This window comes from Triticum urartu, chromosome 2A (assembly GCF_056163025.1).
Source record: "Triticum urartu cultivar PI428250 chromosome 2A, HENAU_Tu73, whole genome shotgun sequence".
In the NCBI taxonomy this organism is placed as follows: Eukaryota; Viridiplantae; Streptophyta; class Magnoliopsida; order Poales; family Poaceae; genus Triticum; species Triticum urartu.
In genome coordinates, this window is record NC_141874.1 from 651,100,912 (window position 1) to 651,127,911 (window position 27,000).

At 48.5% G+C, this 27,000-nt stretch overlaps 2 protein-coding genes and 1 long non-coding RNA gene across 3 annotated transcripts; 2 read left to right on the forward strand and 1 right to left on the reverse strand.

Annotated features, from left to right (window-relative positions):
- The first annotated feature begins 14,834 nt into the window (after positions 1-14,834).
- LOC147986413 (uncharacterized) lies at positions 14,835-16,551 on the forward strand. The gene is made up of 2 exons (XM_087544739.1): positions 14,835-16,042; positions 16,241-16,551. The coding sequence occupies exons 1-2, from the start codon at positions 14,890-14,892 to the stop codon at positions 16,549-16,551; spliced, it is 1,464 nt and encodes a 487-aa protein (XP_087400865.1). The 5' UTR covers positions 14,835-14,889.
- On the forward strand, positions 16,542-18,186 carry LOC125539432 (uncharacterized). The gene is made up of 3 exons (XM_048702885.2): positions 16,542-17,169; positions 17,363-17,613; positions 17,740-18,186. The coding sequence occupies exons 1-3, from the start codon at positions 16,542-16,544 to the stop codon at positions 18,163-18,165; spliced, it is 1,305 nt and encodes a 434-aa protein (XP_048558842.2). The 3' UTR covers positions 18,166-18,186.
- Positions 18,187-18,947: 761 nt separating this feature from the next.
- LOC125539433 (uncharacterized) lies at positions 18,948-23,121 on the reverse strand. The gene is made up of 7 exons (XR_007296860.2): positions 22,749-23,121; positions 22,339-22,654; positions 21,945-22,006; positions 21,528-21,848; positions 20,418-20,701; positions 20,106-20,323; positions 18,948-19,407 (listed from the first exon to the last, which is right to left on the reverse strand). It is a non-coding gene; the product is annotated as an uncharacterized LOC125539433 (long non-coding RNA).
- Between the last annotated feature and the right edge of the window lie 3,879 nt (positions 23,122-27,000).

Sequence of the window (27,000 nt, forward strand, 5' to 3'; positions counted from 1 at the left end):
GGATAACGCAAGAGCTGCCGCCTGAGAGAAAGCCAAGCTGGATCAACTGGAGATAGACGCGGTTACTCCATTGTATGAAGGATGCAGGCCCGAGGATACCCGCCTGAAAGTAACGCTCATGGCTCTGGAGATGAAGGTAAAACACAAAATGACCGACGCATGCTTCGACGAGAACATGTCATTCTGGCACGAACGTCTTCCCAAGGGAAACAAGTGCCCGATCAGTTTCGAGGAGGCGAAGAAAATCGTGTGTCCTCTGGATTTACCGCACGTGAAATACCATGTGTACATGAACAATTGCATCATTTATCGGGACGAGCACGCGGAGTCTACCATATGTCTAGTGTGCGGCGTCACTCGATACAAGAAGAGGAAGAAAGCTGCTCGAAAAGTGGTGTGGTACTTTCCGATCACTCCTTGTCTGCAGCGGTATTTCGCGGACCCTAAGCTAGCAAAGCTCCTGCATTGGCACGCGGATAGGGAGGAGAAGAAGCGAGAAGATGACGGAAATGATCCGGAGATAAATAAAAAGACAAGATGCTGAGTCACCCTAAGGATGCGAGCCAGTGGCAAGCGTTGAACTTCGAACACCCGGAATTTGGGGACGATCCAAGGAACATCATGCTGGGCGCGAGCACCGATGGAGTCAATCTGTTTGGCAGCCAGAGAAGCACACATAGCACATGGCCTGTGTTTGTGTGGATGTACAACCTTCCCCCTGGTTGTGCATGAAGAGGAAGTACATTCACATGAGTATGCTAATTGAAGGGCCGAAACAACCAGGGAACGACATCAATCTGTATCTGGGGCTGCTGAAAGAGGAGCTAGACACGCTGTGGAAAACGCCAGCGAATATGTGGGACGCCGCGGAGAAATAATATTTCCCTATGACAGCCGCACTGCTCACGATGGTGCATGACTATCTCGGTTATGGATATCTCGCGGGGCAGGTGGTCCACGGATTTTCTGGATGCGTCAGGTGCATGGATGACACAATGTATCGCCAGCTAGATAGAGATCCCGGGTCTTTGAAAACCGTGTTCATGGGACACCGAAGGTGGCTTCGCGACGATGACCCATGGAGAAAACGCAAGGATCTGTTCGATGGTGAAACCGAACCCCGAAGACGCCCGCGTACGAGGAGCGGCGAGGAAATAGATGAGCTATTGAAAAATTGGAAAGATTGCCCAATGCTGGGAAAGAAGCAAAAGGCACCAGAGCCGGGAAAGAAGTGAAAGGCGCCAGAGCCGCTGCTGAAGGTATGGAAAACGAGGTCTGTTTTCTAGGACTTGCCGTACTGGAAGATCCACCGTGTGCCTCACAGCCTTGATGTCATGCATATCACGAAGAACGTGTGCGAGAGTCTGCTTGGTACCCTGCTCAACATGCCAGAGAGGACCAAAGATGGGCCGAAAGCAAGGGCAGACTTGAAATCAATGGGCATCAGGGAGGAGCTTCACGCTAATGATGATGATGATGAGGCGAAGCAGGACACGGAAAGTCGTCGCAAAGAAAAAAAGGCCAAGAAGACCGGAAATGACTACCCTCCCGCGTGCTTCACTCTAAGTCAGGAGGAGATCGAGCAGTTTTTCACCTGCCTCGTAGGAGTAAAACTTCCTTACGGTTACGCGGGGAAGATAAGCAGATACCTAGACCCAGCGAAGCAGAAGTTCAGCGGGATGAAGTCTCACGACTGTCACGTGCTGATGATGCAGATACTTCCAGTTGCAATCCGTGGGATCATGGACGCGCACGTCCGTGAAACGCTATTTGGCCTATGCAACTTTTTCGACGTCATCTCTCAGAAGTCGGTTGGCGTGAGGCAACTCAGAAGGCTACATGAAGAGATCGTGGTGATACTATGCGAGCTTGAGATGTAATTCCCGCACGCATTCTTCGACGTTATGGTGCATCTGCTAGTCCATATCGTGGAGGATATCATCCAACTCGGGCCGACGTTCCTGCACAGCATGATGCCATTCGAAAGGATGAATGGTGTCATCAAAGGATACGTTCACAACATGTCACGTCCAGAGGGAAGCATAGCCAGGGGCTTTCTGACCGAAGAGTGCATCTCCTACTGCACGAATTATCTAGGCATCGAGAACCCCGTTGGTTTGCCCGTCAACAAGCACCTCGGCAGGCTCGCTGGATGGGGTCACTGCGAGGGTCGCCGCGAAATGCATGTCGACTTCGAGGGTCGACTCGCCGACTTTGAAAGAGCAAACCTAGTCGCGCTACAACACATAGACATGGTCGATCCTTGGGTGGTAGAGCACAAAACCTTTATTGAGAAGACATACAATGACCGAGGCCAACAGAGGATGGACGGAGATATAATCAAAGAGCACAACTCATGTTTCACATGTTGGTTCAAGAGCTTCTTTCATACCCTTTACATGAGGATTCTTCCGCGGAAGAAAAACTCATATTCGCCTTGTCACAGGGCGCCGAGCACAACCTGATGACCTATGAGGCGTACGATATCAACGGCTACACATTCTACACCGAGCACAAGGACATGAAGAGCGATGGTTATCAGAACTCTGGGGTAACGGTGGAATCCTACATCGGTAACAACAAGGACAGATACTACGGAAGGATCGAGGAGATCTGGGAGCTGAGCTACGCTGGAGAGAAGGTCCCGATGTTCCGTGTCAGATGGGCCAAGAGCGTCCTAAAAGAAGATCGGTATTTCACCACCATGGTTATACCCGAAGCCAAATCCAAGACCGCGAGCGCAAACGTCACTGCGAAAAATGAGCCATGGGTACTGGCTTCCCAAGTGGACCAATGCTTCTTCATTACCGACCCGTCAAAGCCCAGTCGTGTTGTCGTGAGGGAGGCAAAAGGAAGATCATCGGAATGGATGGAGTTGCCAATGAGCAAGACTTCAACAAGTACGGCGACCCGAAGATGGAACATGACGACGACGATGAAGTGCCATACACCACAAGAAGAAGCAGTACCACCCTACCTAAAGGACGTCTGTTCCACAGAAGAACTCCATTTGCGAAAAAGAAGGGCAAGAAGATTGTGAACAGATAACTAGCTAAGATCGATTGTATTTAAATTGTAGCCTTCATCTCTCGACTGTATTTCGACATATTGAAATGATATTTCTTCTGTTCTAGTGCCCTCACGAATATTTATTTATGTTTATTATGGTATTGAATTTCTAATTCGCAAAAAGTATTGAATTTGTTAATATTTTTTGAACTCATGAATATTCAAATTTGATGATACTTTTTCATATTCAATATGAAAAAATATTGAATATTCATGAGGACACTCGATCTCGATCCCCCTCCATCTCGATCGCTATCCCACCTCGCCAGATCCCCCTCGCCGCCGAGCACCCCCCGCACCCTCCCCCGCTCCGCCGGCGGCGACCCCCCGCACCCTCCCCCGCTCCATCGCCGCCGACGACCCCCCGCACCCTTCCCCGCTCCGCCGCCGCCGCCGACCCCCCGCACCCTTCCCCGCTCCGCCGCCGCCGCCGACCACCCACCTCCTTCCTCCCCCCGAGCGAGACCTAGGGTTCAAGACGCCGCTGTCGGCCCTTCGCTAGGCAACAAAAAATCCTAAAAAAAATACTAATGGCGCACCGATAGGGGGTACGCCATTACTATCCAAAAAAATATTACTAATGGCGCACCTTTAGGTGGTGCGCCATTGCTATCCAAAAAAAGATTACTAATGGCGCACCTCTAGGGGGTGCGCCATTGCTATCCAAAAATTCTAATGGCGCACCGCTAGGGGGTGCGCCATTGCTAAGCCTCCCCCTCGCCAACCCCCTTTCTTCCCCCAATCCCCCCCCACCCCACCCATACTGCGCCGACCCATCTCGCCCCTCGCCTCTCGCCACCGCCGCCGATCCCCTTCCACCCACCGGCGACCTCGCTCCCGGGCTCCGCCGCCCCCACCCACCCCTTCCCTCGCCTTCCCAGCCCTCCAAACCCTAGAAACCCGCGGCGCCCAGACCCACTGCGCCGCCTCGACCGAGACCCACTGCGCCGCCCCGCCGGAGACTTGGAGCCTCAGAGCCCAGACCCACTGCGCTGCCCCGCCGGAGACTTGGAGCCTCGGAGCCGCCCCACACCTGCCCCCTCATCCACAGGAGGGCCATCCACGTCCATTAGGAGAGGAGGCCCACCTCCCCCAAGCTCGCCGTCTATCCCCGCCTCCCCCAAGCTCGCCGTCTCCGCCCTCCGTCGTCTCCGCTCCGGCCACCACCTCATCATGGTCAGGTAATCTTCATTGCCCTCCTCCCTCTGCCTCTCTTATCCTCTCTTCCTCCTCTCCTTCCTCCTGGCCATGCCCTCTTCTTCTCTCTTTTGCTAGGTTTAGGTCAAATCCCTCTCGAATTTAGGTCAAATTAGGTTCAAACCCCTCTCGAATTTAGGTCAAATTAGTTTTAGCAACAATAATTCAGGAAGCTTGCTTGAGTTTGTGTCCTTTAATGTGTAAATCTGCAGTTCTAGCCACTGTTTGTAGTTGTAGCCACTCCTTGCTGCTAGTTCCTCAAGGAGTTCTGCTCAAAATTAGCTCAACAAGTTGCTCAAATTTTATGTAGTCAAGCTTGCAAATTGGATTTGCAGTAGTCAACCTATTAATATTTGTCAGTTTTGAAAATTCAGTTTATTCGGTTACTGAAAATTCACTTAATTCAGTTAGGCACACAAATTTCAGAACTTTGGTGTGCCCTAGTACTTGGTGTTTGTAGAAAACTAGGAGTGTCAATGTGCCCTAGTACTTGATGTTCACTTTTTTTGCTATGTAAATTGAGTGTCATTATTTTGTTTGCACCTGTTCTTATATGGGTGAAACTTCACTTGTTTTTAGGCTAGTGCAGGGTGTTGCTTTATTCTGTAAAGATGATGATCATCTTTTACAGAAAACAATTTGTGTGCTAAACAAAGGTTAGGTTCAGAGATAGTGCTGCATTGTTGAGTTTTACTCCTTTTGATGTAGTAAATTTATTGACTGGTGTTTATCTTACCCTGTTCCATTGAGTAGTAAATCATTATTGGCTTGTATAGATGTCGGCATGCTACCTTTCTACTCATTTTGGAGAACCTGTTCTTCACTTCTAAGAGTTGTTGTATTGAATGGTAGTTCTCATCCATTGGGGTTTTGATTGACATGGCACATTTGCAATGGAGTTTTATATATATTTAGCATGCTTTAAATTATAAAATTCTAATATTCAGTATTGACAGGTTATTGAGGTAGTTGATATGGACACAAAGAAGTGTTGATTTTCCTTGGTATATGTTGTGTTCAGTTTTGGCAGGAGTTCAGAACAGTTAGGCAAAGGTCATGTCTCCGACCATCGTGTCGTGATGATTTTGCAGGTACCCCGAGAGGCCCTTGAGTTTGCTGGAATGTCGATTAACTTCCGTTCCGGCAAATTCGGGTACTCCATATGTCCTATTTTCAGCAAAGGTCGTGCTGAAATTTTCCGTGAATTTTAGCATGACTTTGCTAAAAATAGGACATATGGGGTACTTGTGACTAATGCATGGGCCGGGGTATCTTAGTACTTAATTAAGTAGGATCAACTGCCCCTTTATTCTTGCTGCATTAAACCATAGGTGGCAATAGAGCCAAGTGATTAGGCCCAACTTAGAATTCTCCTTCCTAGCTTAGCTTTTAGGATGCCTCGGTGTCGAAAAACCATAAACTATAAAACCTTGGCTTTTAGGGTGCCTCGGTGTCGATAAAAACCTAAATGATGAAAGCTTAGGCTTTTAGAGTGCCTCGGCGTTGACAAACCCTAAATGATAAAAGCTTAGCTTTTAGGATGCCTCGGTGTCGACAAACCCTAAATGATGAGACCATGATCTTGTTCCTTGACAATAACCAACTTTTTGACCAAACTTTTTCCTATTTAGAGCGAAACATGGCCCACAACGATGAGGCCGGCGGTTCGGGCAAGCAATTCTGGGAGTTGTCCCAGATGATGGAGGAAGAACCTCGCCGCTATGAGGACGCCGCAGAAGACACCGATCCTGACTACACAACCCCTAGTGGCGTCGGGGATGACACCACTGATGGTGCCGCCGAGGATGCCACCACTGATGATGGCAGCGCATGCACAGATGGCAGCCAACCAAAGAGGCAACGGAAGGACCGGCGCCCGAACGTGCTCGGCACCGTCAAGGAGGAATTTACTGAAGTGAACTCCGACGGGAATCCAACGGCGCCCAAAGAATTAGTCAAGGGGTACTCGGTTCAGCTCGGGTGCATTCTCCGGAGCACCGTCTCGATCAACACCAAGAACCTAAGGCATAAGGACCGAGGGAATTTGCGCAGCCTCCTCTCACGAAGCTGCACGAACGATACAAGTTCCCTGCTGACTTTGCAAACACACGCCTCTCAGGGAATAAAGTGAACAGTGCCGCCCTCACGAAGATGAGCACGGCCCTGTCTACTTGGAGAAGCGCGGTGAAGAGAATGATTGACAAATGTGATAGTTATGAGAAGATCAAGGCGAAAAATCCTTCGATCAACGAAGATGACTACAAGGAGTTCAATATCAAGTGCGAGAGTAGCGCAACCTTTGAATCAAGTCAGTGGGGGAAAGAAATGCGGGAGTTGAACTTAGGGGAACATAAACTTGGTCCCGACAGTTACAGAGTGGCGGAGCCTATATGGGACAAGGAGGACGCGGAGCGTGCCGAGCAAGGCCTACCGCCCTGCTTCGAGAAATACCGTGACAAGCAGACCAGGAACTATGTCAGGGCCCGGTACAAGGAGGACCCAGTAACAAAGGAGCTTACCACAGATCTGAAGACCAGGGCACTTGAGCGTGTTCTGGTAAGGAATACACCCCCGCGTAATTAGCTCCATATGGTTGCATTCTAATTAATGAAGCCAAATTTCTAAATGGTTCACATTCCTTCCGCAGGAGACTGAAAGCAGTAGCGCGGGGTCGTCTCAGAGCACCCCTTGGGACAGCACTCTAAATAGGGCGTTGAGCGTTATGAAAAACAAGGATAAGCTCAGTAAGCCGTCGTCAGCTGGTCGTGTGGCCGACAAAGGCTTGTCCACAAAATGGTCGTCATACTATAACGCTGGTGGGCGAAAGGAGAGAAAGACCAGCTCGGAAAGCTAGTCGCGTGAGGTTCAAGAACTCAAGGCACAAGTGGCGCGGATTCCGGAGATTGTCCAAGAGCAAGTGCAACAACAACTGGGATCGACGCTCACCGCCATTGTGCCTACCTTGATTCAGGGGCTGACAACGTGGATTGCGGGCGGCCAACAGGGCCCGCCCCCGGTTCCCAGCTTCACGGCCAGCAACTCGCACAACGCGCAGGCGGCGCCATTGGTGTCTCCGGCGGAGGTGGTATTGGTGTGTCCGACGCCGGCACGGGCATTGGAGCTTAATGCACCCGGGTGTATGCCGGCCGGCACCTCGGCAGCAAGCGGCCCCTCCGTCAGTTGCACGCCCGCCGTTGGCGGTGCCTCGACATTAGCCGAGCTCGACGCCATCACGGTAACTAATTAAGCCTCTCGGCCGATGACTTCATCTCCTTGCCTTTGACTGGGCATCCCTGACGCCCTACATGTTTTTGCAGGGCGCCGCCGACGTTCCATGCACTCTCCTGCACTTCGTGGGCGGCGAGTTGATCAATGTCGCCAAGGGCAGAATCGTTCAACCGGGCAACCCCGTGTTCCACGGTAATCCGATGCCACCCACCCTGTATAGGGTTGAACTGGTTCGGGTGCTGCTAGGCTATGAGGAGTTGTTACCTCCGATTCGACCCGCTGGGGCCGACGAAGATGATGTGATGACCCTCAGCGCCTGTGTAAGCTGGCCCCTGCTTTGGCCAAAGAGACAGATTCGTTTGGGGGCGGGGGACACCACCCCACAGACAATATCGCCAGTCGTGCCGGCGCCAAGCCATGGCAAGACCGCCACAACGCTACCGGACATGCCGGACATCCCTATGGCACAGGATCCGAACATCCATATGGCACAGGATCCGGACGATGACGACAACAACGAAGGTACATTTACCAACGTTGATAAGTACTTTGTCGAACATGGGTACGGTGACGAATTCTTCGGGCCTCCTTCTCAAGAACCCAACCCTGAAAAAGATGACCGCGATCATGCTGGTACCGTGGAGAAACCAAATTGCAACAGGCGTCGTCTGGCGTTCAGTTCTCAGGAGACGCCTCCAGCTGCCGCCTTCACCGAGCCTCAGATAGCCAAGGTGCCAAATATTATCAGCCCCAACACATTCAAGAAGGAGGTCTGTGAGCAGAACTCGATCCCATTACAGCAGAAGAAGAAGGGACGGAAAAGAAAGAGTAACAAGGGTGCCAGCCAGCCGGCACCAAGTACGATCCGTGCTCAGGACGGTCCACCTTCACCTAAGGATATCTTGAGGAGGGTGCATGTGGCGGGTAGGCCGATGCTACTGACTAATCTGCTCAATGCTGCAACCGGTGCTATGCGGAGTCTGCATGACAGTGTTCTTTCTTTGGAGAAGTGGCGTCTCTCCGAGAATGATGTGGCATACCCGCTTTTCATGGCCAAGGTGCCAGAGGGCAAGGGCTTTGTGGATAACGCCATCGGGGGTACGATCGTCCTGCGGTTTGATGACATCTTCGCTATGTTTAACCTTCATCTGCTGCACTACACCTTCGTTCGGCTATTTTCGCTGACTATGGAGATGCAGATCATTAGAGACAAGACCCCGGACATTGTGATAGTCGACCCCTTCTACATGCGTGCCAAGATCTTGGGCAGCGCTAGGGACCGGCAAGTCGTGAGTTCTTACCTCGAAGGCGTCATTCTGGCAAACCCAGATAAGGATAACTTCCTCGTGCCTTACTTTCCCGAGTAAGTCATCCCCTTACCGCCCCGTAACATATGATTTCTTAGATTTCGATCGTTCTTTTTTTCTAACATTCCGTGTTTTGTGCAGTGACACACATTGCACACTCATCCTCTTAAGCCCGAAATATTCCATGGCCACGTATTTTGACTTGGACCGTCAGTCGAAGAAAGACTACACAAATATCAAGAAAGTTCTTGATGATGTTCTCCCCGGCTACGCCAGATCTGGAGGCACCTTCACCAGGCCAGTTCGTAGGTACGGCAAGCACGTGTTCGCCCACACTACGATGTTCCCCTGCGTGAAGCAGCCGCCTGGCGGTCATAAGGATGCCTACTACGCCCTCCATCACATGCGGGCGATCGTACGGGACCATAATCACCTTCTGCTACCAAATAATCTCAAAGATTGGGCCGCAAGCTTGTCGGCAATCCAGGACGCGGACATCAGACAAGAATTCTTTCGCATCCAGTCGGAGTTTGCGGAAATCATCCATCAAGATGTCCTTCATACCTCGGGGCAGTTCTACCTCAGATATCAACCATCCAACAGTGACATAGACACAACGCTACAAATGCAGGCTGACAACGCCCGCAATTTCATGACCATCACGAGAGATGGCGGCTTCATCCATGCTCCGGTCCCTGAGTCGAGTCGAAAGTAGTGATGCTATGTGTAGTTCTGAAATATCGATTAGCTCATGTTGTAATTAAACTTTAATGAACTTGTATGTCTCTTTGGTTTGGATAGTCGTTCAACTTAGATGTAATCGATGCTATTTATTAGTAGGACCATGAATCATGCTATTAATGTCTTACTTTTCTCTTCCAATCCTTTTGTTGCATACTTATATATTGCTTATGTATTGTCTGTGAATTGCTACTAACGTTTTGTTTGGCTAGTGCATAGAGATGCCGTCCTATGTCGTGTACAAGGGTAAGGTTCCCGGAGTCTACGACGATTGGGAGGAGTGTCGGAGACAGGTTCACCGTTTCAGCGGTAACAGTTACAAAGGGTACACCACTAGGGCGAAGGCGGAATCTAGATACGCGCGCTATCTAGCGGGAGAGAGGAGGGAGCGGAGGAGGAACCGGATGAAGACCAGTTTCATCGCGATGACCGCAGCTCTCTTCTATGTGATGGTAGTTTAGATGATCGATATCGACTTGTAATGTGAAGACAAACTCGCTACTCGCGGTCTCGAAACTTGTAATGTTCTATCTTTGTTCCGTCTTTTGAATTCGGAGACTAATATGATGAATTGTATTCGGAGACTAATCTTTTATTGTATTCGATGAATCTGCTGTTGATGTGTGGTGCTGTCTATATTCTGTCCAGTAATATATTTTGTAACATGTGCAAATATCAGAAAAGAAAAAATCCCTAATATTCATACTAGTGGCGCACCACCAACTAGTGCGCCATTAGAAGCCAGAGCACACTAGTGGCGCATCAACAACTAGTGCGCCATTAGTAAGCCAGAGCACATGGGTAAATATGGCCCTTGGGAGGCATACTAATGGCGCACCGTGGGACATACTAATGGCGCACGTGTGATGCTAGTGGCGCACCTGTGGTGCGCCATTAGTAGGAAAAACAGGTGTGCCACTAGCAGGCCTTTTTCTAGTAGTGTATCATGGGGGTGTTTAAGCTACCTTTTGCAGTTTGTGATGAACTTACAAGGATGGTGAGAGGTTGTTATTGGGGGTCTGAGAAGGGCAAAAGAAAAGTGCATTGGCGACCTTGGAATGATCTATTACAACCAAAAAATAAAGGTGGTGCTGGCTTCCGTGATTTCCGTATTTTTAACCAAGCTTTGTTAGCTAGGCAAGCTTGGAGATTAATCTCGAAACCCGACAGTCTATGTGCACAAGTCTTAAAGGCTAGATACTACCCCGAGGGTAAGCTTGAGGACACTATGTTTTCTATTAATGCTTCCTCGTCTTGGCAGGCTATTAGCTATGGTCTTGATCTTCTGAAGAAGGGACTTATCTGGATAGTGGGAAACAGTAGGAGTATTCGGGTTTGGCGTGATAATTGGATCCCGAGACCGTTCTCCTTTAAACTGATCACCATGCAGGGAAGGTGCAGAATTCATTTTGTCTCGGAGTTGCTAAATGAGCATGGGGCTTGGAACCAAGCATTACTGCATGAATATTTTTTGCCGGCGGATGTGACCGAGATCATGAAGATCAGGACGTCGCCATGCTTGGAGGAAGATACCTTGGCTTGGGGTCCTAGTAAATACAGAGTACTTTCAGTAAAGAGTGCATATCAATTCGGCTTCGACGAAGCCCACAGGAGCGCAACAATCGGGTCTAGCTCCCGACCAGATGGTGCGCGCTCATGCTGGTAGCTTATTTGGTCTACAAAGGTTCCACCAACAGTACGAAATTTTTCCTGGAGGGTCGCTACAGATTCTTTGCCAACATGGAGAAACAAGCATGTACGTGGCCTTGAAACAACCGATTTATGTCCGTTGTGTGGTACAAAGACTGAGGATTATTTCCACTCATTATGCCGGTGCACTTTCTCACGTATCTTATGGGAAACAATGGCGGATGTGTGGACCTTGCCGTGTATTACATCCATGCATAATTCTGGTACAGAATGGCTGCTGCATGTGTTAGAGACACTGCCAAAAATTGATTGTTCCATGTTGCTAATGACGCTTTGGCGGGCGTGGTACATCAGGAATGAGGTCATCCATCATAAGCATGTACCGCCTATGGAAGCTTTGAAACGATTCTTAGTGAGCTACCTTGACTCTCTTATTGGCATTAGAAATGTTCTCTCTTCCGATCCTAGTAAGGGAAAATCTTTTCACATATGATAATCATCCCCGGCGGTCACATGTGATAACAGATGTTGCTCATCCCAAGTGGATTGCACTCAAGGTCGGCTGGGTGCAGTTGTGCACTGATGGCTCGTATGCAGATGATGGATCGGCAGGCGCTGGCATGGTGCTGAGAGATGACAAGGGTTCTATAATTTTTTCTTCGTGTAGGCAGCTTTTCTCATGTCGCGAAGCCCTATAAGCTGAATTGTGTGCTTGCATGGAGGGTTTGTCATTTGCTATCCAGAGGAGTGTCCTACCTATCATGATCGAGATGGATTCCATTGTTGAAGTGAACCTGATACAGGCTTAGGAGGTGGACAATCTGTTTACACGTCGCTCACTAAGGAGATCCATTATCTTATGTCTCTTCGTGATTCTTGTATTACTCATATCAATCATAGTCAAAATAAGGTTAGTGATAGTCTAGCTAAGTTTGCTCGTCTAGAAGGCAGAACCATGACTTGGATAGGTTCGGGGCCTTCAGAGGCATTGGAGTTTGCAGTGATTGATTGTATGGACCTTGTGATTGAGTAATACATTATTTCACCCGCAAAAAAAAGATTTCACCTCCACAAAGAATCAGATCAACAAAAAAAGCTTGACACAGCAACATAAACTCATCAGATCAGAATAATCGGATCTGAGAGGAAAGAAAACTATCTACCTCATGCACCGCCAAAAGAACGTGAGGAAATTTATTCTCACAAAAACTATGATGATCACTGGACGATGATGAAGAACATAGAGGTCTTGAAGATCCGAGGTCCCCCCAGCTCTCAGTGCCAAATGGCAGCCAGAGGCGAGGGGACCTAAATTTCTTAGACGACGACGGTGGTGACGCAAGAAACCCTAGTTTGGGAAAAGAAGGAAAGGCACAAATTGGGCCATACTTGGACTAGCATACTTCAAACGCAGGCCCGGCCATAATGTGTTGGCCTATGACATAAGTAGTATTTCTCTGGACTTGGCCAGGGCCAGGCCGGGCTTGCCAGGGCCGCTCATCGCACTTTGTGTGGACTATTGTGCTGATCGACCGGTTGCTCTTGATCTTCTCATAAACAAAAAAACCATTCCTCTTTCTTTTTCTTATAGAAACCCTAAGCTAGGCGGCGGCGAGCCCTTTTCTTAGAGCATCTCCAACAGCCGCGCCAAACTAGCGCCGCGCCGCAAAATTCCCCGTTTTAGCGCGCGCGCAGCCGGAATAGTTGCTCCAGCGGGCGCGCGAAAACAGCGCGCGGGCCGAAACTCAATCGCGTGCCGCTTATTTGCAGCGCCCGCTCCCGCGCGCTGGACTCTTGCGCGCTCGCTCACACCTCCCACCCCCATCCAGCCGCGCCGCCGCCGCCGACCGCGCCACCCGACGACCGTTCCGGCACTTCCCCGGCCTATCCCCGCCCCGCGGCGGCTTCTCCGGCCTCCCTCTAGTCCCGCCGCCCCTCGCGCGCGCTGGTCCTCCAACGAACAGCGCCCGCGCACTCGCTGCCGCTCGGCGCCCGCAAGGTGTTCGACAAAACGCCTAGAAGGCATGTATTGCTCAAAAGCCATGAATTTCGTGCATGTTGATTGTAGTTTTTTATAGCATAGTATTGAACATTGTAGATGAGTTCGTCGTATGATTCTTCTAAAGAAGAATTTGATATGGAAGAGGAGGATCTTGCAATGATCCTAGCTATGCATATCAATAAAAAACCGAAGCACGGTGGTTCGGTTATGGATCGGCAGAAAATTTGGAGGGATAGGAACGATGCCCACAACAGATTGATCAGGCATTATTTTGCGGAGAATCCCACATACCCCGAGTCGTATTTTCGTTGCCGGTTTAGGATGAGCACCGAGTTGTTCAGGCGCATTGCAGAGAAACTAGCGAGCCATGACCGCTTTTTTCAGCAAAGGAGGAATGCCGCCGGAGAGCTCGGGCATAACACTTTTCAGAAGGTGACAGCCGCTTTGCATATGTTGGCATACGGTATACCGGCTGATCTAGTTGATGATCACTTGGCTATGGGTGAGAGCCAAGCCATCATGTGTGTCAAGCGCTTCGCAGTCGGAATTGTGCAAGTGTTTGGCGAGGAGTATTTGAGATCTCCCAATGCTGAAGACGTCGCAAGGCTATTGGCGACGAACAAAGCTCGCGGCTTTCCTGACATGCTTGGCTCAATAGATTGCATGCATTGGAGTTGGAAGAATTGTCCAAAGGCATGGCATGGACAATTCCACGGCCAAAAAAAGAGTTCCACTATAATCCTTGAAGCGGTGGCCGATCAAGAGACTTGGATTTGGCATGCATTCTTTGGAATGCCTGGATCTTTGAATGACATCAATATTGTCAACCGATCACCACTGATGAATAAGATTGCAAATGGTGAGTTGCCACCGGTGCAGTTTGTAGCAAATGGCCGTACATACAACTATGGCTATTATCTAGCGGATGGCATCTATCCAAAGTGGCAAATCTTTGTCAAGCCGTTGAAAAAGCCAGAAGGTAAGAAAGAACTTGATTTCTACAATGCTCAGGCGGCGGCTAGAAAAGATGTGGAGAGAGCTTTTGGGATTTTGCAAGCCCAATTTGCTATTGTGAGAGGACCGGCTAGATTTTGGGATCAGAAAATGCTTTGGTACATCATGCACGCTTGTGTGATCATGTATAATATGATCATCGAGAATGAGCGTGGCCAAGATGTAGACTACTCTCAGTATGAGCTTTTGGGACATCCGGTGCGAGTGCGACGGAGGGCTGAAAGGGTGGCCCGTTTTGTTGCCTCATATCATGCCATTCGATGTCCCGCGGCGCATAATGACCTTCAGAAGGATCTCATTGAGGAGTGGTGGGCATGAAATGGACGACAAAGAGCATCATGATTTGTGCGTTTGATATTGTATTGTTGAACTATTTGTTGTGTTTATTGCACTATTTGTTGTATTGAACGATAAACTGTTTGTTTGAGTTGTAATAATGAAATTGAACTATTTATTTTGATTTATTTTTGTTTGTGTTTGATCTTTTTGCTTTTGTTTTGGAATGCATATGTTGTTTGTGTGAGAGTCGCACGTGCTGCATTTTTACGCGCTGTTGGAGCGGCACGCACGCTGCATTTTAGCGCGGCTGCGGGAGTCAGCGCTGCGCGCCGCGCCAAACTAGGCGATGGGCCCGCGGCAAACCAATTTTTTTGCGCGCGGCGTGTTCGGCGCCTGTTGGAGATGCTCTTAGCCAGATCTCAATACGGGAAGGCGAGCGCAGGCGGCGGGCGGCGAGCGGCGAGCCCTTTCTGCCAGATCCCAACAAGGAAAGGCGAGCGGCGGGGAGAAGGCGAGGCGAGGACGCCTCGTGAGATGGAGGCGGAAGGGGATTCCGGCAAGTCCGTGGGGGAGCAGCCCCAAGTTCTCCCTGGCCCTGGGAACCCCGATTCTCGTGGCACCAAGAATCCCAGAAAGGATCAAGCTCTGCTCAGACAACTCAGGAAAGAGGAGAAGGAACTCAAGGACGAGGAGAGACAACTGCTGCAGGAGAGAGAGCAGATGGAGTCGACGGAGGAGCATCAGAGGTTAGATTTGTCCAGCCCCGACTGCAGTTCGATTAAGCAGAGTCGAGATTTGTTGGATAGAATCGAGCGCAACGCACAGCGCCAACTGGCCGTCACCGATGAAATCAGGCGCTTGAGCGAGCAGATGAGGGCTGTCAAAGCACGCAGCCTGACGGATATTCAGGGTGTGGAGCACAAGACTGAAGAAACTGCAGCCTTGGATGAGCGTGATCCTGCTAATGGCGGGGAGCTCAAGCCGGAAACTGCAGCCTTGAATGGGCATGAGGCTGATGGTGGTGCTGCTAATGGCGGGGAGCTCAAGCCGGAAACTGCAGCCTTGAATGGGCATGAGGCTGATGGTGGTGCTGCTAATGGCGGGGAGCACAAGATGGAAACTGACGCCTTGGATGAGCATGGTGATGCAGCTAATGGCAGGGAGCGGATGGTGGAAACTGCCGCCTTGGATGTCGACGGCGGTGGTGATGAGGAGCACATGGACTGCGACATTTCATCCATGGAGGACCAGGTGCCGAGGATCGACTCCAAATCAGAGCCAGAGGCAGAGGCGGCGGCGACAGGTCCAGATACCAATGTGTCAACGATTGAATCAAATCTCTCAGCATCAGACAAGTCAATACCCAAACCTGCAGATCATGTTCCCATCAACAGAGGCGATCATGTTGTTGAGAAGATGGACAGAGGCAAATCAGCCGAACAATTAGCCAGTGAGGCCGCGACGATGAATGCCCAACAGCAGAAATTTGATCGGTTTGTGGATGACTGGGATGCTAAATGGGGTTCGGCAGGGTTCAGTCTCTTCCATTACATGAGTGAGTAAACATAAATGCATGCATCTTGTTTATCTTACTCAATTTTGTTTAGTTAGTTTCCTTACTCTCTTTTCTTACCTTTGGTCCTATGTCTTTCTATAAGGGAAGGGAAGTGAAGGGATTTACTTTGCTGCTTATCAACTACTTGTTCATGTTACGAAAATTTTAACACCTGCTTCCATTGATCGATTTCTGCAGCGACGGTCAGTTGCATGCAATATACACACTTGATACCCGGGAGCGCCCCAAGGCACAATTGTCGAGCCGCGCCTAGCCTCCAGGTCGTCTCCATCAGACTGGCAGAAATTCAAGGTGGTCTGGAATGGCCGTTGCCAGTGTACGGTATGATTGCTGTCAGAGACCACGTGGATCACAATCGCAACCTTCTGTTTGCCTGCTCAGTCATTGATGGTGAGGTCGAGTCGCTTGCTCAGTCATTGATGGTGAAATTGACGACACACCCGGGCAACTTGAGCTGCTTGTTTCTCGTGGCAGTGCCATGCCCGTGACTTCTGAGGGTTACCTTCTTCTGTCAAGGAATGTCATTTCTGTAGATGTTAACAAGAGCCTGAATTTTCTCCTAGAGGCCTGCTCAGTCATTGATGGTGATATCATTGCACAAAAAGAATTGTCCTTCGAACCCAAACTTTGCAACATAAGTCAGGATAGTTGTGAACTTAATGGTATTGAGTTGGAGATCACTGTTGCTTGGTCTAGTCTTGTTTGTGAGAAGCGGGATATTTCGGTACAAGGATGTGTTGGTGACGAGGAGCAGGACTGGGACGTTGCATCAATGGAGCAGCAGGTGCCGAAGATAGACTCGAAATTGACATCGGAGGTGGGGCCAGAGGCGGAAACAGAGTCGGCGATGAGTCTGGATACCAGTGAATTGGCGAATGAATCGAGTACCTCCATGTTCGTATCAGACAAGTCAATACTCGAACCTGCAGATTCTGTTGCCGCCAACACAGGTTACGATGTTGAGAAGATGTATAGAGGCAAATCAGACGAACAATTAAAAATTGAGGCCAAGGAGATGGCTGCCGAACAGAAGCGTTTTGACATGTATGTTGATGCCTGGGAAGGGTCATGGGGTTATGATGGGTTCGGTTGCTTCCGAGACATGAGTGAGTAAACTTGCATGCATCTTGCTTATCTTACTGAACTTTGGTTAACTAGTCTCCTTCCTCTTTTTTACCTTTGGTCGTACTTCTTTGCATAAGGGAAGTGGAGGGAATTACTTTGTTGCTTATCTAGTACCTGTTCATGTTACAAGATTTCTAACACCTGCTTCCATTGATCTTGTTCTGATGCATGCAGCGACAGTGAGTTTCATGCAATACACACACTTGGTACCAGGGAGCACCCCGTTGCACTATGGTCGAGTATTGCACTATGGTCGAGTGTTGCCTAGCCTGCAGATCTTCTCTGTTAAACTCGCAGAAATACGAGGTGGTCTGGAATGGCCGTTGCCAGTGTACGGCACGGTCGCTGCCCGAGACCATGTGGGTCACAATCGCAACCTTCTGTTTGCCCGCAACAGGAGTGAGTGCCAGATACTCAATGAAGAGGTATCTATCTGTACCATCTTAATCTTATCAATATGCTCTTCGTTTGATTTTGGGGATATTGTGGACATGCCTGCCTGGGCCCTCTTGTTTATCAGTTGCTAATAAGGTGATTGCTGATGCTTGCAGGATTCCTTTTTGACCTTGACTGGCCCCTCTCGTGCAATTGTCAGCAAGGAATCTGTTGTCTTTGAAATCCAACTAAAAGTAAGAGGTAGAACAAAGTCTCAAGATAAGCCACTGATCAATGGCGTGTACACTTACCACAGCAGAGAAAGACCCATTTGCTTTAGGAACTGCTTTTGCACCGTAGAGTTAAGTTTGGAGAGAATTAAGAAATCAATCCAGGCCACTATTTTGGGCGTCCGTGTCAAAGAGGAGGGGTCATGGCCAGCATTCGGAGGTCGAGTTGCTTGCTCAGTCATTGGACCTGACGCCAGCCCTCAGGAAATTGAGCTGCTAGATTCTCGTTATACAACCGTGCCGATTACTTCTGAGGGTTACCTTGTTCTATCAAGGAGTGTTGTCTCTGTAGACTATCGTGGAAGCCTGTAGTTTATCTTGGAAGCCTACTCAGATTCCGGTAATAAAGTTGCACAAAAAAATGAGTCCTTCGAGCCCAAGTTTTCCAACATAAGCCAGCAAACATGTAAACTCACTGGAGGCATTGAGTTGGAGATCACTGTTGCGTGGTCCAGTCTCATTTCTGAGAAGTGGGATATCTCGTCTCGGTACTAGGAGACAACACCAGTCTTTTTTTTCTGAGAAGATGTTATGGCGAGGAGACAACAGCAGCCGTGCTTAAATATCAAAACCCCCACGATTGAGTACAGCAGCAAGAGAAAATATTCATAATTGATAAGCGGGGTTCGCCGTGGCTTATCAAAACCCCCACGATTGAGTACAGCAGCAAGAAACGACATAATGCAACAAAACTGGGGAACAGCAAAGAAAATCAAAAACTTGGGGGAACTAAACTAGCTACAGTGAAATAATCAACTAGGGAGACAAGATTCGGTAAAGAGTCTGAATATTCAGTTAACAATCTCAGGTTCAGAGCAACAAGTTACACGGTGCACCAAAAGTCACACCCGACACAAAAAGCTCAAGGACTTGCTACAGGCAATTCGCTCCTTTCCTTATCACTACCCATATTTAGTGAACAGAGCAGCCAGTTACAGGGTGCACAAAAACTTCTAACGGGGCTTCAGATCCTCACTCCCACGTCATCTTTGTATCATCGGGCCATGGAGCATCATATTTACCGCCTTCCCGTATAATTGCCTTGCAGCTGAACTCATCATCATGACAAACCAACAAAAGCTCCCCCCCCCCCCCCCCCCCCCCCCCCCCCCACAAGCAACAACGACAAATCAACCTCCGCAGTTGGCCTTGAACAGAAGCACAGGTTCGTCGCATGGTGCTCTTGCTCCTTCCGTATACACGCTTCTTTTGCAATCTTGACAACATCTTCATAGGGATTGACATAGCCTGCTTGATGCTCAAACCTTCCTTTGTACTTGAACAACAAATTCCTTTCCTCCCACATAGCCACATACAACTCCATTCCTGTCTTTGACAACTCCATACAGGTTCGTCAACGCAATGGGACTGTCAACAGCATCAAGAACCCACTGCCTGGCCTTGGCAAATCTCTGTGCCTCGCCAAACAAGAGGAAGAGTGTGCAAACATATCTCTGGCCTAAGTCTGTCATTTCTTGGTCAGGATGACGTTGAAGATCTTTAAGAAAATTGACAATTTTCAAGAGAATTCCTTGACCAAATTGCACCTTTTCCCTATAAACAACACAAAAATAAGTTGTAGAAAGCAAAAAAAGACACAAATATGAAGGACAAGGCACCCTCCCAAATGTTTTTAAGCCTGAATGATCATGCAATGTTAGGTTTAGAGAAACATGACAGTAACACCCAACAATGATGAACGTGAGAATGAGCCCCTGGGCAAATAATGGTTTGCTTCCCAGATGTAATTGAGCTTCAAACACTTCTTTGCCAAGTTTCTACCAAGTAACTAAACAAGTTTGTACCAAGACGATTCAACATGCATTCAGAAATGAGATTGGAAATTGGTTCACAGATCTTGCAAACATTTAGATAGACAGGACTAAAAACATTGATCATAACAAACCCCAAAATATTTTCCTTGCTACATAAAAACATCCACAGAGTGATGTTTTGCTGCCTCTAAGGCAGCCTCTAAAGCGATAGAGGCAGGCGCTATACACTGTGAGAACAGCCTCTAAGAAAAAATTGCTTAGCATCGACGCTATGCTTGGAGGCAGCCTCCAGCTCTTGTCTTTGTAATAAAATAATTCATAGCCACTACACATCATTGAGGAAGAGTATGCATGTGTCATGTCAACAGGATGAGAATGAGCCCCTGGGCAATCAATATATTATTTCTCATAGGGACGTCTTAGAGGCAGGGATCAACTACTTATAAACTGGTTAAAAAACAACTAATTAATACTTACAGTTCCCCATGTTGAGACTTATACTTTGTTGGCTCAGATACCCACAATCGGCTAGGCAACTTCACACCAAAGGTTCTCCACGGGGTTTCATTCCTAGCCTCGATGTTGAGATATACGCGAAAACCAACAACATAGTTATCGTTTTCACGTATTAAAATTTCCAAGACGGCTCCATCATCACACCTTATTGATATTGAGTGAAAGGATTGCTTGTCGGGCTAAAAAAATGATGGGATAAACAATAATTAACCATTGCAAAAAATAAAAACCCATTCGATTGTCATTGAACACAGAAAAAATAGATCTCGGTACCTCTTCCTGGCTTTTTGGCGTTACCGGAACCTTTGTTTCAGACTTGCCGTCCTCTTTTGTAATGGAAAGGAGCAAAGATGAAATGTTGAAATATCTCTCCTGTTGCGACTGGATCAAACGCATAAAATCCGCAGCCGATGGCTCTATGGGAAGCCAAAATGTTAGAAGCTCAGCAGAAATTGCCTTCAAAGATTAGACGAAAGCTACTCTTTCGGCTTCACGTTGTGCTTCCTCAAACTTCTTCAGCTCCCGACCAGCCTGTCTTGAGGTCAACATGGTGGTAGCTACAGCCAACAGAATAGGGTCAGATATGTCAATAGAAAATGAACAAAAACTATGTAAAGTGCAATTAAGCAGTGCACCACTAACTAATACAACTCAATCCAACAAAGATCTAAGACATACAAGACACTTTTTCCACCTCATACGATCCATTATGACAGTGCTGACAAACACACATCATAATATAACAGAAACATGGTGTTTTATTGAACAAATCAGAAAGTGCAACCATAAATTATGTCAGTATAAAAAATTCAGAGTATTTTCAATAAAATTTTATCAGCAGTGTTTCTATCAAGGTTTAGCCCTTATCAGCCAAACACCAAACCACCATTTTACACAAGAAATTACTTGTGACAAATTGCACAAAACAAGGACAAATGACTTGTTTCTTTTGGAATTGACCTGAAATTCAGAAGTGTACATAGGTGACAAGGAGCAGCAGCTTAAAGCCTAATTAGAAACAGCACCAGAAAATCTTATTACAAAAAAATGAAAGAGATTGCAAGATGAGTGTTTCTCCTGAACTAATGTGCTTGCTGGAATAATAAAAGACCTTCATTACAAGGAACTGACGAAGAAATATCAAACTAAGCACAAAGCATGAGCATATTGAACAAAAACTGTAAGCATAAAGAAACATCTGCAGAAGTTTAGCACAAGCAAGGCCTTTTATTGCACAAACAAATGCAGAATTGGCTCATCTTCAGATCACCATAATGTACAAGAAGATAAAATAGATTTCAAGAAGAGAATTAATTGCACATCTGCCAGTAACAACTAGTTCAATGGAAGACCAAATTTAGGGCGAGATATTAAATTCACCACCTGCAGGATTTGGCCGTCCCCTTTCTCACCCTGCACCAGGTAACTCTGATGGATCCTTTCACCTCCTACAGCAAGCAGCTGCAGACACGGCTCACTCCCATTGCCAGCTGCTGGGACCAACACCTCAACTCCTTTGCGGTCACCAGGAAGCAACGTACGACGAGGATGGGGCTGTCTGCCTCTGCCACGCAACCAGGAAGCAACCTACAAGGCGGATAGGGTTTCCTCCAAACGAGGACACGGACAGGGTTGCCTCCCTCCGAGGCCGGAAAGGACGCAGACAGGGTAGCCCACCTCCGCCGCCGCCAACAACAACAACCCCTGTAGGGCAAGAAACAAGAGTGAGCAGTTGGGAGCAATGCAGGTGACAAAAGGAAATCCAACCAAAAGGGAAGAACAAGTGGCGTGACAGCATACCTCAGATGCGATGGCCGATGGGCACAGTCGTCGCCGGCGAGGTTCCTCGAGTAATGTGCTCGCTGGTGATAAAGAAATATCCAACTTAGCACAAATAAGCAGTTTATTGACCAAAAACTGCAAGCATAAAGATACATCCTAACTTGCACAAACAAGGCCTTTTATTTAACAAACAAACGCAAGCATACATATCCTCAATCTGAAAATCCATAGGTATGTACATTAAGCTGCATCTTTAGAATTGATGTAACAATGGCAAAAACCAGAAACAATATGCTTGAAGCCAAATTGGCTCATAACCAGATCACCATAACATACAAGAACATAAACAGTACTGCACTTGTGCCGGTAACAGCTAGTTCAATGAGAGACCAACTTTAGGGGGAGATAATACCTTGGAGGATTTGGCCTCCCCTGCTGCAGGTAACTTTGCTGCCTCCCTTCACCTCCTACCGGAAGCAGTTGCAGGCACGTCTCACGAGGAAGCAACCGACAAGGCAGACAGGGCTGCCTCCCACCACAGCCGGGAACCAACCAACGAGGCGGACGGGGTTGACTCCCTCCGCCGCCGGGATCGAACCAAGGACGAGGACGGGCTTGCCTCACTCCACCGCGGGGATCCAACCAACGAGGCGGCCTCCTTCGCCGCAGGGAACCAACCAACGACGCGGAAAGGGTTGCCTCCTTCCGCCGCCGCCGCCGACGACACCCTGTAGGGCAGGAAACAGGGGCGAGCAGTTGGAGGTAATGCAGGTGCCAAAAGAAATCGAACGAAAGGGGGGAACGAGTGGGGTGATAGTGTACCTGAGATGAGGTGAGCGATGGGCGAAGGTCGTCGCCGGCGAGGTTCCGCCGCCCTCGCCGAGCGCTCACCCTGTGGAGCGGAGCGGACAGGAGTGGCGTCGGCCATGGCTAGGCGAAATCACTAATTAATTAATAATTAATTAAGGAGTACTCGTTGCAAGTTGCAAAGAACATTTCACTTCCCTAGATCGTGACAAATAGTGCACAGCGTCATTTGTCGTAATCTGGGAATTTTTCCTTTTTTCTAGTTTTGTTTATTCAAAATATTTTATTTTTTAACCGTGCGTCCAAATCTCGAACCGTTTTCATTATTGAATTCCTCGCGTCGATATCTTCAAAACTAGATCTCATGTTGATAAGTTTTGACAAACTTTTTTTTTCACGAAAAACCAGACGAAAAATACTGGATGAAAAAACCGAACCGGGAGCATGGTTTTTTCCCTTTTCGAAAGAGGCACGCCCGTGCCTCTCGTGAAAGTAAAACCGTGACTCTCGTGAAAGGGAAAAAACAAAAAACACGTTTTTTTCGTTTCCGAAAGGCACGGTTGTGACTTTCACGAAGGCACAACCGTACCTCTCGCGAAAGCAAAACTGTGACTCTCGCGAAAAAAAAAACAAAAAACATGTATTTTTTTCCCTTTCCTAGAGGCACGGCCGTGACTTCGCGAAAGCACAACCGTGCCTCTAGCGGAAGCAAAACCGTAACTCTCACAAAATAAAAAAACAGAAAACACATTTTGTTTTTCCCTTTTCTAGATGCACGGTCGTGACTTTCGCAAAAGCACAACCGTGCCTCTTGTGGAAGCAAAATCGTGACTCTCATGAAAAAAAAACAGAAAACACGTTTTGTTTTTTCCTTTTCCAAGAGGCACGGCCGTGACTCTCGCGGAAACAAAATCGTGACTCTCGCTAAAGCACAACCGTGCCTCTCACGGAAAAAAAACCGTGACTTTCGCGAAAGGAAAATAAAAGAAAATGCGTTTTTTTCGTGCAAAAAAATTTTAAATTTTTTTTGTTCGAAAAGCTAAGAAAGATTAAGGAAAAACCAAAACGTCAAAAAACCCGAAAAAACCGTCTAAAAAGCTGAAAACGCGTGTGAAAAAAAAAACAAAATCCAAACGGAGCGTCCAGAGCACGACACGTGACAAATGGCTGAGAGCGCACCAAGTAGCGCTGATCGTTGTGAGCCTCCCGAAGGAGCGCTCGTTAACTAGTTGCTCTCGCGGCTAGGTCTTTAATGGACCGAGCAGTTAGCGGGCCGGGTTTGTAGACGAGAGAAGAAAGACTCGGCCCAGGACGCGTTACAGCCCGGGATGCAATGCGTCCGTAACTAAATCTGAGAATAGTTTCATACTTAAATCATACTTGAACCATACTCGTACATGTATCTCTCAAAATCATATTTGAACCATACCCGTTTAATGTCATTTTCAGCCCAACCAAAACTAAACCATCTATTTTTTTCACCCAAACCAATTTAAACCCAATACATAACCGTGGGTTTAAACCCAATACATAACTATGGGTTTGCTTAAATGTATATATAATTGCACAAATCGACATGTTAAGAAGCAAATGACATAGAAAAGGCATAAGTGCATCTACAATAGTTTGGGAATAAAGTTATCGTTGAGATACGGTCAACACACAGCAAGAGTCAAAAAAAATAATGCCCATGACTGAAAAGCTCACTGACAAGTGTATTAAAACCAATTGCTTAGCTAAAACACAAGCAAACACATTCGATTTGCATGCATGGTGTTTTTCCATAATATAGAATTACGTAGTGCATCGCAGCATATACGCGGATTAAAGATACTCGATGTCGATGCGTCCTTGCTTATTGCACACAACCAATATCCAGAAACCGGTTTGGACCCATAATTTATAGCCGTTAATAACCGAATTGTTTAAGCCCATAACCAATTATACCTAAATTGGTTTCTTCACATACCCAAACCAAAACCAAACTAAAAAAGATTCAGCCCAATAAAACCTGAACCAATTAAACCCAAAATAAGAACCGAACCGTTTCACCCAGTTTTTTAATAACCATTCTCAGGTTTACCCGTAACAGGCACCCATCCGGTGAAGGTGCTTGGTTTCGCACAAGAGGCGGTATTCACACCGGATCCGGGTCAGGATACCAGCGTGGCCATCGGTGCAACAAAGTGACCACGCACCACCGGTGACCGGATCCATGTGGCGTGAGGCCGGGGTTGGTTGGTGTCGACCGCCTCGGGAAGGGAAGCGACGCACGATGGCCATCGAGACAAAGGCGTCGCCGCACCGTGCGTACACGACATGGTGTGATGTCGCCGGAGCCAGCGCCGGTCGTCGGCGGGAGTTTTGGTGACGTCGACCACCTCCGGAAGCGAGGCGCCTCTTAGCCGTCGACGTCGAGGAAGATGCCCCCGACGCGCACCGGAGATGGTGTCGACGTCGAGGAAGATGCCTCCGGCGCGCAGGGGAGATGGCGTGGCCGGAGAAGTGGGGCTCGTGATGTGGATCTTCATCTCTGATGGGGAAACATGGCGGCTTGGCTACTGAACAGGGAGTGGGAGTGGGAGTGGAAGAATGCTGTGGTGATAGATATGGTTAAGGGAATCGTTTAGACACGGCGCGCCGGCCGAAGATTGGGCCGGTCGCGCGCGAGCTGCGTGATCGATCTCGATCGTGTGTCTCCCACGGCCACGAGCGCTTCGTAGGCTACCTTATCCTTTTTCCCATACGAATCGTTTTCCCCCTCTGACTTTCTTCTACCCCACGACGTACGATGCCGTTACAACTCCTCTCATCCTCCATCTCCACCCACCGCATCAAGCCAGCATGGGGCCTTGTTGCTTGGGCGAGCTACGACGGAAGGAGAAAACGACAACAACCAGGATGCTCTCCCCCCCCCTTTTACCCTCTCAACCCCCCTGCGAAACATCATATCCCCCAGGACGAGCTGTGACCGGTAGCCGACAGAGCTACAACCAGCTTAAAAAAATGCTACATCTAGCTTCTTTTTTGCTGGAACCATTGTCACGGTTTGCTGGAACCGGCTTCCCCCCCTCAATGGTGACCAAGGTGACCACGGGAATGTAGTGAATTTTTGCTGCAACCACATCCTGTTTTGCTACAACCATATCCTGGTTTTGCTACTACCGATGACTTTTTTTGGTACATGCATGGCAGACGACGGCGTCGATGCTTCAGCCTGACATGGAAAAAAGCTTCAACTGGCCTACAAGAAGTTACCACTGGTGCCCGAAGAAGCTTCAACAAGCATAGCGTAAAAAGCTTCAATAGGCATAGCAGAAAAAGCTTCAACCCTCGTGAAAAAGCTTCAGCCAGGGAAAAAAGCTTCAATCGGCATAGAAAAAGCTTCAACCAGAGGTTAAAAAAGCTTCAATCCTCATGAAAAAGCTTCAGCCGGGGAAAAAAGCTTCAATCGGCATAGGAAAAGCTTCAACCAGAGTTTAAAAAGCTTCAACCGAGGACGGAGTCTGTGGGCGCACGAGTGGCGATGGCGACGAGCGGCGAACGGCCAGGGGGAGAGAACGCAGGTGCTGCGATGAGCGGCGACGGCGAGGAAGATGACGCGGGTGCTTTCGCATCTCATTGGCGCACACGCACAACGGGGGCTGGGGCAGGAACGTTACGCTGAAACAGATCTGATGCGGGGACGAAGAAAGGGAATGACATGGGAGATCGGACGACTCCTGCCTGCAGGATTACACAGCTGCGGTGCGACGGGTCCAAATTTAGGCCGGCGCACCGGCGCCTAGCGGTGCCCTATGGTTATGGTTAAGGGGGTATCGTACGTACTTATAGCGGTGGTGGGTTGGCTCGCAGCCGTAGATGCCTGCCTCCTCCGCGCCTCTCGCTCGTCCGTTCCGTTCCGTTCCGTTTGCTAATTGGCAATTAGCGCCTCCGTGGCCCGCACCAAATAAATGGCACCGACTCCTCAATCGTCGCGAGAGGTAAATGGAAATGAATTACTACTGTTTCGCCTCCCCCAGACGGCTCTCCCCCGAATGAATCGAATCGAATCGCTCCGAGACGAGACGAGACAGCGCGGGCCAGCCGTATTATTAAAGTCTCCTCCTCGTTCGCTGCTGCATGCGCGGTCAGCTTTGTGATGTGTGACACACTTTTTTTTTATCTATCCATATCAACAAAAAAAAAAAAGATGTGACCGTGAACGTGACGAGCGCACTCACTATATATCCACGCTACTCCGACGCGTAGTAAGTACGGTTGTTGC